The sequence below is a fragment of the Plasmodium gonderi genome (assembly GCF_002157705.1).
Source record: "Plasmodium gonderi DNA, contig: Chr13, whole genome shotgun sequence".
NCBI lineage: Eukaryota > Apicomplexa > Aconoidasida > Haemosporida > Plasmodiidae > Plasmodium > Plasmodium gonderi.
Window position 1 is genome coordinate 984673 of NW_021628938.1, and position 10359 is coordinate 995031.

Sequence of the window (10359 nt, forward strand, 5' to 3'; positions counted from 1 at the left end):
ATTTGGGGAAAAAATTAAAATAAAAGATAGGGGGAGATATAGGAAAAAAAAAAAAAAAAAAATAAGGTAAAATAAAATAACTGCACATATGCAAACTTGAATGGCATACATACGTGAATAAACGAACGAATGGATGAGTGCGTGGAGAAGTAGAGTAACTTTTTGGCTTTCACGTCTTGTGAAAAATGACGTGCATTCAGTGCTTGCAATATTAATTGTTCCAATTTGAAACAAAAAAAAAAAAAAAAAAAAAATCATAATGTTCTTTCCCCTCCCCCACACCCAAAAGAGTTGTATTATCCCTCTATCTGTTTTTTTATAAATAGAGGAAAAACTGTCATGTGGAGATAACAAACAAGCTCATGTCCATTTTGGTAAGCCGAAAAAATTGATTACAAAGAAAAAAAATAAAACAAAACAAAATATGTGGAGAAAAATGAGAGTAATCACTTTTGCAGCCAATGTCAGGGTTGTATACGTTTGCTTAAACACTTGTGCATATTTTTACATTCCCATAGAGTGACCCCGAAATTTCCCATTTTTTTTCTTTTACCACACCTTGTGGTTCCTTCTACCATATTTATTAAGACATGGGTACTACTACCCTCCCCCACCCCCCACTGCCAATAAAGATGGTTGCATATTTAAAGTGACACAAAAATGTGAATATGATCTTGTGATCGATCATGTTAAAGTTTAACTCATAGAATTATTTTTTCGCTCGCACATTTAACATACTCATTCCTGCACGGTATGCAAAGAAAGAAAACAAAGGAGAAGAGTAAAAACTTCAAAAATATCAATGTTCACATGGATTACATTACTTTTCACATAAAATTATTGTGCCATACCCTTTTTTGAAAAAACCTCATAATCCTTTTATTTATGTTCGTATGTGTGTTTCCTAATGGGTATCCTTCTTTTCGTATTTAGTTGAACTTTTCTTTTTTTTTCTTTTTTTTTTTTTTTTTAATCTATCTTTTCGTTTTTTTTCTTTTTAAAATTTGTTAATCAATTTTACTAGTCCATCTTTCACTACATTTCCCTTTCCCCCTCACTTTTTATTTTTTTTTTTTTTTTTGTCTTTCGCAAATTTCCACTCGAATGCATATATTTCCATTTCTTTCATCCGTTGAAACAATTTGTAAATTTTAAACGTATCAAAAGAGGTTTTTTTTTTTTTTTTTTTTTTTTTTTTTTTTTTTTTTTCATAATCACAATAAATTGCTATTTCTGTTTGAAGCTTTCTTATTCCCGTGCGTAGTTGACCATGCTAGAAAAACATAGTAAGTCCACTATTACTTTGAGTTAAGTGTATATAGTTGGTCTCTGTCGATGTAAGTCTTTTCCATTGTGCAAATTTGTCAATTAAGCTAGAGCGTGTTTATTTTCCTTAGCACTTTTTTTTTTTTTCTCCTCCTCCCTTTTGTGTACCCAATTTATGGCACGTCTCATTTTTATGGGGCTCAAAATTTGTGTATGGGGGGAAAAAAAAATAATAATAAAAAATAAATAAAATAAAAATAAATAAAATAAAATAGTTATTTGTACTCCATGACAAAAGCTTGTGTGCACAGAAATGTAAGTACAAGTGTGTTAACAACCTTTTTTTCACTTTATCGTTTTCATCAAATGTGATGAATAAGACGATCACACTCCTTTGTGCGGACAGTTGCATGATACGGCAAGATGGGATGGAGAAAACAAGAGCAAAAAAAAAAAAAAGAAAAAAAAGAAAAAAGAAACGATTTAAATAAAATCTATTCGTGTGAAAAGAACTGAAGTCATACCAAATCATACCCAAATTGTGAACAAAAAAAAAGTGGTGCTGAAACAATTGCTACCCACGCACTACACAGGATCATTCGTGGACAATCAGAAAAAAAAAGAAAAAGGAAAATGAATCATCATAGGAGGACAAAGCGAAAATGCAAAGTAAATTGCATAGACATAGAACTGGAGGCCTTTATATTTGGATGTTTTTTCTACACATGGAATCAAATATTTTCAGAAAATGTTAATCAAAAGAAGAATATTAACAAAAAGAGCACAACTAGCGTAAACAGAATTATCTCTAGAGTAAGTAATAGCGTAAAAATTACAAATACAGCAAAAAGGAAATCCAATCTGATCGATACCACTAAAAAGACACATCTGAATAAATATTCAAACGTCCTAGAGGTACCAAGTTTGGAGAATAATAAAAGTAGAAAAAGCTTTTGTCACAATCAGAGTGCTTTGACAGATACACCAGATAACGAAATCAGATGCAAATTAAATGAAGAGTTTCAAAAAAAAAACAAAATAAGCATTAGCGAACTGAATAAACAATTATTACAATTTGTTAAATTGAACTTTTGTTTGAATAACAAAGACATTTATATATTCCACGATTTGTACTCTTTTTACCAACACTTAAAAGAGGAGAAGAAGTATGAGCAAGTTAATTTACATCACTACTTTTTTAGAGGGCGACACAATTTACATAAGAAGCCGAAGGAAGCAACGATGGCCACATCGAGAGGAAGCACTAGAAGAAGTACATCCTCCATGGGAAACACGAGAGGAACAGTAAAGAGAGGAAGCACACCTATGACAAATACAATTGTTGGTAAGAACAGATGGAGGGAAAAACATGAAGGAAAAATACACGAAAGAGGAATATCAACTGGAAAGACAGAAAACCATGGGTTGAAATGTAATCCTAAAGAAATAACCAGATTTTACAAGATGGATGAAACTAAAATGATGAACTCCAAAAATGGAAAATCAAATTGTCCATTTTGTGAAATGTCACTAAGCAAAGATAAACGTAAGAAGTGGATGAAAATGCAAAAGTTTGCTCACGCATGCATAAGAAAAGTGTATGGAGAAAAAAATCTAGAGATAGTAAACAAGTGCATTATAAACATAAAAACATTTGATGACAGCTTTGTTCATTCTATTACAATTGAACGATTATTTAGTTATATATATGATAAAAATGATAAAAATTTGGTATTTTTTTGGTACAGATTTTTAAATGTCTTAATAAATGTAACAATCAATAAGGAACTAATGATCAAAGTTTTTTTTTTCTTTTGTGTAAAAAATTTATTAATTTCTTCTTATTTTAATACAGAATTGATGATGGGAAATGATGAATTTTCAGTCTGCAGAAGTTTTTCAACACAAGGACAAGAAAAAAATGCTTTCTTAGCAAAATTTTTAAAAAAATATAAATATGAGAATATTAGCAACATTGTTTTAAATAATAATTATATGCTTTTACAAAACCTTTTTGATTATTTTTTCATGATATGTTCAACACAGAGCATAAAGTTTTATGACAATTTTTTTTTAAATGTGCAAATGATTAATTTTGTGTACATTGTACAGCTGAATTTCTTTCACTACTTCTACCTCGGTCTGCATTCCAAGTATCGCAAATGTGAAGCATCGAATCAGATGTACGCGCATAAATTATGTACTAATGCAACCATTACTACAACCACTAATGTGATCACTACTGTGCCCACTCCTACAACCAATCCTACAACCAATCCTACAACCAATCCTACAACCACATCTATAACCACTACTTCTATTATCAAATGTGACAATAGTTTTACTTCTCAAAGTGATAATAGGTACATAATTCGTGGGCCGAATAGGGTAGATCTACGTGAATACTACAAAGGAAAGAATCTAAACGGGGGTAAGAGGAACACTTCTGTAAGCTGCTTAAGAAAAAGGAATGTGGAGACGTCAAATGGTGCAATTCTTTGTAGTGTTAAAAAAGAGCTTAAGAAAGATGCTATTCTTCGTGCAAAATATAGAAGGATGAATGGCTTGGAGATCAACAATAATGCTGAATGTGTCGAGATTAACAACCATGCTGAGAAGTTGAAGAGGACAAATCCTATGCAAAACCTAGGAATTATTTACACAGGAGAAGAATATTGTAAAAACAGGAGGACACATAAAGGAAGCGGTTTTTATAGCACCTTCGTGGGAAAAAATTACAATGCAAGAATAAAATATTATTCTAATTTCAATCTCAGTCATACAAATTACATGCAACGTGAGTCGTTCATAAATGAAAATATTAACGATTATGTGGAGAATAGGATAAAGGAAAGAGAACATGAATGTGTTAGACGAAATTTTCATCTGAGAGGAGAAAATTACTCCGTAGATGAGAATAAGACAAGCATAATGCATAAGAAAAAAAAAAAATTTATAAGAAATTTAAAAATATTTTTTAGCAGATCTTATAAGTTCTTGAATAAATATATAAGTTCCAAAGAACTAACAAAACAAAGTAACATTTTTTCATTTTTGTTCGATGCCCTTCCATCAGAAAATGTACGAAATAATTTTAATGAGACATTGGAGCCATATATATTTTCTATATTTTCTCAATATGAATTTATGGAGGTACATAATTTTATAGAAAATTTAAAAAATTTATATAATTTGAAAAGAAGAAAGAGAAGAGGGAAAAAAAGAATTTTGCGAAGTGTGGAAGAACCAAATGTAAAATTTTTAAATGATACACAAGGGTTTAATTATATTTATCACAATTTAAAAAATGATTATCTTATTTTAGCAGAAAATTTATATCTTGATATTAGAGGAGAAAAAGAGAAAGAGAAAAAAAAAAAAAAAAAAAAAAAAAAAAATATGATAGGAGAAAATGAAGATAGGTTTAAATACAACAAAATAAGGATTTCAAAATTAATTCAAAATGATAAGACAGATAAATATAAAAATGTGTCTATTTATAGATTTTCTTCAAAACAGTTAAGTATGCAACATAATTTATTTAACATATATCTTGAATGCAATTTGTTAAATAAGGCATACAAATTAGTGATGATTGATTTTGATTTCTCTTTTTCCCTAACTGCAGAAATTATCTTTTTATATAAAATTTATTTAATAGAATTAAAAAAAAAAAACATACTAAACGCGTTTGATCTTCTCAGTATGACATTTCATAAATGTTTTGTACTATTGAAAAAATATTTATGCAACACAACCTCTTTCAAATTGTTGTCTCTCATATGCATCAATTTTAGTAGTCTTATTTTTAATTATCCCTTTTTAAGGAAATATCTCTACTTCTCTCCAAATGAAAAAATAAAATTCATAATGAATAACATAATTAGACCTCAGAATATAACTGAAAACTCGTATTATAATGATTATTTTAGACAAACCTATGAAGATGATGCATTAAAAATTTTATATAACAACCAGAGGGACACACAAAGACAGCACAGTATACTACACACATACCCCAAAGCAAGCATCAGGAGTGCAATTGTGGGGGACGAAAGTTCCAGTTATTGTGACACGAATGTTGGAAAAGCGAGAAATTCGAGGGAAGAAAAAAACGATGAAAAGGAAAAAAAGTGGAGAGATGAGAAAAATTATGAAGACGAAAAGAATGAGAGAGATGAGAAAAATTATGAAGACAAAAAGAATGGGAGAGATGAGAAAAATTATGAAAAGGAAAAAAAGTGTAGAGACGAGAAAAATTATGAAGAGGAAACATTTTTGAGTAATGAATTCAACTTCTATGCCAACTCACATTTCCCCCTTTCAGTTAATTCACCTGTGAGAGAGAGAAAATTTTCACTTAGGGCTAACCAAGAGGACATAGAAGGAAAGAAAAGAAATACATACGAGAAACAATACGAAGAGGAAGGAGGAAATATGGACAGATATTTAGATTCCCCTTCGAATCGAGGGTTCCTATATGATGAGCAGATATTCTGCTTAAATAGATCTATGAATATTTACAACAATATGGTTAGAGTGGATGGTTTGACCAGAGAGGAAGACATGCATAGAAATGGATCTCTCAGAAATAATTCCAAAGTGAACCATAAAAGGTATAATAATTGGATCAACGATTCTTCTTATTTTGGAGAAAAGGAAGAACATGAGTACATGTTTGATAGGTACGAAAATTTTCACATAAACAAAATTATACAAAGTTTCAATTTTATTTTTAACATATTGGAAAAAGCAGTAACTAGCTGTGAAGTATCCCTCATGAATTACAACAACAGGGGAGCACTGTCTATTGATCGTCCCCCAATGTACAGGAGACACATTCTAACCTACAACAACTACAAAGAAAGTGTATGTAACATCACAAATTTTATAAAAGAAATGGTGAATAAATTAGACCTGTATTTTAGAAGAAAGTTTTTCAAAAAGAAAGAAAAAAGAGGCATTAAGGAAAGCATTAGAAAACATATAAAAGATTTGGACGATGAAAAATGTAGAAATTTTTTACACGATTCGAGTGTTATAAGATCATTAAAGAAATCACATGAAGAGTCCTTTTTCTCATGTCTAGAATTTTTGTTCCTATCGTATGTATGTTCCAACTATTTTTCTGATAATGTGTCGAAAAATTATAAATATTTTTTAAAAACTTTTAATTTTAATAACATATGGCTTAGTAATGAACAAATAAAAGTGAAAATATTACTAGGTCTAATACATTTGCTTTTATACGAAATAAATTTGATAGATTTGAATGAATTTTTTTTGCAAATTTTGAAAATAATTCTCCACAAATTTTACAACTATTTGGATTATAATGATTTGCAGATCTTTCAATATATATACATGAACATTTCCAATGATACATTATTTTCTTCTTTCTCTCTCTGTGATGATATTAACAATGTTATTAAAATAAACTTTGCAAAATTTCCAGAATTCTTTTACATCTTTCACATGTCCAAAATGAAAAAGGCCTTTTCCCACCATCACAAAGATAGTAGAAGATGGAAATTTTGTCAAGATATTTTCATAGCTGACTTTTTGTCTTTCATCTGTGAGTTATTTGGGGGGAAGCAAGTTGGGAGAAAGAAAATTGGAGGAAGTCCAACCTTGGATTTGACAAATGAAGGTGTGACAAGTGATGGATGCCCATTTGTGGGTCTACCAAATGAAGGTGTGACAAATGAAGGATGCCCAGTTGGGGATCTACCAAATGAAGGATGGTTAATCGAGGATGAGGCGACAGGGAAGGATCTCATCGGAAGGGGGTTCAACGAAACAATCCTTTGGGATGACCCATTTATTGAAGATGTAAATTCAAAGGATGAATGGATCCCAAATGAAACGCTTAATGATGGTTTAGTTGTAGATCGTGGAGCGTGGGATGATGAATTGGAAGTTCAAAAGTGGAAGTGCGAAGATGAGGAGAGGGAGACATCCATCCATGAGGTGATGGATAAAGAATATGAAAGTTTCCTAGATCATGAATTGGATTGTTTTAAAAGTGAGAAATGTTTTGAGAAGAATGATTTTGTTTTTTTTAAGAGAAATAAAAAAAAGATAAAAGGAAAGGAAGCATTAGGATGTGGAAGTGACTTTTTTGATAAGATTTTATCACAAATAGGAAAAAAAAACAAGAAGGAAAAAAATGTTAATAGAAAAAAAACTCCATTGAGGATAGTTAGAACTTGTGAAGTACGTGTTGAAGAATACGATGATTTACAATTGGAAGATAGAAAAAAAACAGCTACCACAAATTTCCCCATCGATGAGAATACTAAATTTAAGGAAAAGGACAATTCCGATTATTTAGAACAAAATATTGAAGACAGGTATGAACGCATTCTTAACAATTTCAAAATTAGGAAAGAGACATATATAGAAAAGTATATGAACAAGAAGAATGAATCATTTATACGCTTACAAACTTTTAGGGATAGATATCATTATTATCAAAATATGAAACCTAATAATTATGAGGCTTACAATTTTGAGAAGTGTTATTACTTATCAGAAGAAATATGTGAAACAAATTGTTTCATTCTAGCTGAACATAAAAATAAGATGGGAGATAATTTTACTCTCGAAAAAAATAGCTACATTTATATATGCTTAAATTTATTAAGTATGATAGATTTGTACATGGAGTATAAAGTAAATATATATAACAAACCTCTTTATTTTGTAAAACACTTAATTATTACATGTGCAAATATTAGCTATTCGAAGAATTTATCTGTCTTATACATACATACGCTAATACGATTATGCCTTTTCGAAATGAGGATGCATAATGTTCTTATTTCAGCCAACATTCTTCTTGAAATTTTAAATAATTTTGAAAAAATAAAAAATTACAAAAATATTCTCGGTATAATTTTCTACTTGTGTGGTTATCTTCTTATACACCAATTAAATTTTGAATCCGAACGTATGCGCGATGAAAAAAGAAAAGAGGGATTAATACAGGAATATAACTATTATGCAAATTTAAAAAAAAATTATATATGTACCTTTCAGAAAAATAAATTAGACGAGAGAAAATTTGTTAAAAATTATACAATGTCCGACATTTCTTTTGTTAAAACAAGTGTATTACGTTCTCAGGCTCGGGAAAATGTATATTCTGGCATTTCAGAAAGTACAGATGGGGAAGATCAGATAGGTTTAGACATTTACACTGTTCCTTTACAAAGTTCTCAAGTGGAGGATAATGGATTTTTTACAAAAAAATGTATCGATTCTGATGGGTATATCAATCCTGAGGGGGTATCAAGTGGAAGTCACGCCAATTGGGATCATACAATGCGTATGCGGACCCCTTGCAGCAAAAATAATTACATAATGCCATTTCTTCGAGAAAAAGAAAAACTTAATTCAGACATGTGTGAATATACAGGGAAAAAAAAGAAAAATATTTGTAAGAAAAACAACAACTTGTCAAAATTAGGAACAACAAAATGCGTAAAGAAGCTAATCCCGTTAGTTAAGAACCAAATAAAAATCACGAATTACTTCTGCAATGTAAAAAATGAAAAATTGCAAGATGTATCATCGGATGAAAATTCTGCAATTCTTGATAACAGTACAAACGTGAACAATTCAAGCAAAAATTATGTAAAGAAAAGAAAAAAAAATGATGGATTAACAGATCATGTAGTTATTGAGAAAGGAAATTTTCCCTCGGATCCAAATTTTGAAGAAATGAAAAATCACCCATATGACTTATTTGAGCAGATAAATAAAAAGCAATTTTGTTTACTCCTAATATGTTTCTATATGAAACAGTCTTTGCAATATTGGAAGTGTAGTGGTGATGTTGTAGGAATTTTCAATGGAATTCAGCAAAAAAAAAGGGTAAAAGATGCCTTTTTTTTCCTCATGTCGTCCTATAAATTTTTTTATAAATCCTCTCTCTTTCTGTCAAAACAGAGCTGCATTCAGAATTATAAATACCCATTTTTCAATTACGAACTGTTTAGGGAATATCACAAATTTTATATCTTTTACCGGAGAGCCTTTCGCAGGTGTTGTAACGAGAACGTTGTCAATGTCTTTTGGGAATGTGGCCATGACCAACATGGTTTTTAGATTTTTTGGCACCACAACAACGCAGCCAAGGGGGAAGAGGTCAAGAGGGAAGAGGTAAAGAGGGAAGAGGTCAAGAGGTATGAAATTAATAGGTATACAATCAAGAGGTAATCTATAACGAAACATATATCCACCAAGCGTGTTAGTATATATACATTCAATTCCCTGTGAGAAACTTTGATATATGTCTGGAGCGCATGCATATATAATTTGACGAAAATGAAAGAGTGCTAAAGTGGGAAGTTCAGAAGAAAAAATGAAGAGGCATGTTAACATAAGCTATCATTACTGCATGGATGAAAAATAAACAACATACCTCATCTTCAAGTGGCAAATCTTACGTATTTTTACAGCCCCCCCATTTTGTACGCCCATTTATCTATATATATATTTTTTTTTTCTATTGATCATTTGGCAATGCGTATATAAAACATAATTCCTACCATTTTTTTTTTTTGTTTTTTTTTTTTTGCATACGAGAAAAACTACTATGTTGCATGGGTCCCCACTATATATATATATATATATATATATATATATATATAAATGTGTATATGTATACCCTTCCGTACTCAAACCTATTTGAACTAAGTCATTCGTATGCACGAGACGCAACTCTTTTTTTTTTTTTCATACCCCCTTATAAATGAACAAACTGGAGGAAGAACGCGACTATGTCTGAACATGTCACAATGTGGCCACTTCGCCATTTAATCCAAATGATCGCTACACATTGCTACTTTCCTATTTTGACTATAAAAAAATATATGAAAGTATTGACACACGATTTTATGCATTCTTTATCATTTGTATTACAAAAAAAAAAAAAAAAAAAAAAAAATACAAGCATAAGTGTGGGTGTGTTCAATATGCAATTCAAAGGAGGAAGAGATTTTACGTATATGTAGAATTCTCTCTGAAGCTGCACATGTGTATATATATATATATACATGTTTACACTTTGTTAGAGAAAAAAAAAAA

General features: G+C 30.3%; 1 protein-coding gene across 1 annotated transcript; it reads left to right on the top strand.

Annotated features, from left to right (window-relative positions):
• Window positions 1-1899: 1899 nt before the first annotated feature.
• On the top strand, window positions 1900-9378 carry PGO_131700 (hypothetical protein, conserved; the record flags this gene model as incomplete). The annotated part of the gene is made up of 1 exon (XM_028689686.1): window positions 1900-9378. One exon carries the CDS (start codon window positions 1900-1902, stop codon window positions 9376-9378), a length of 7479 nt encoding a protein of 2492 aa, XP_028545487.1.
• Between the last annotated feature and the right edge of the window lie 981 nt (window positions 9379-10359).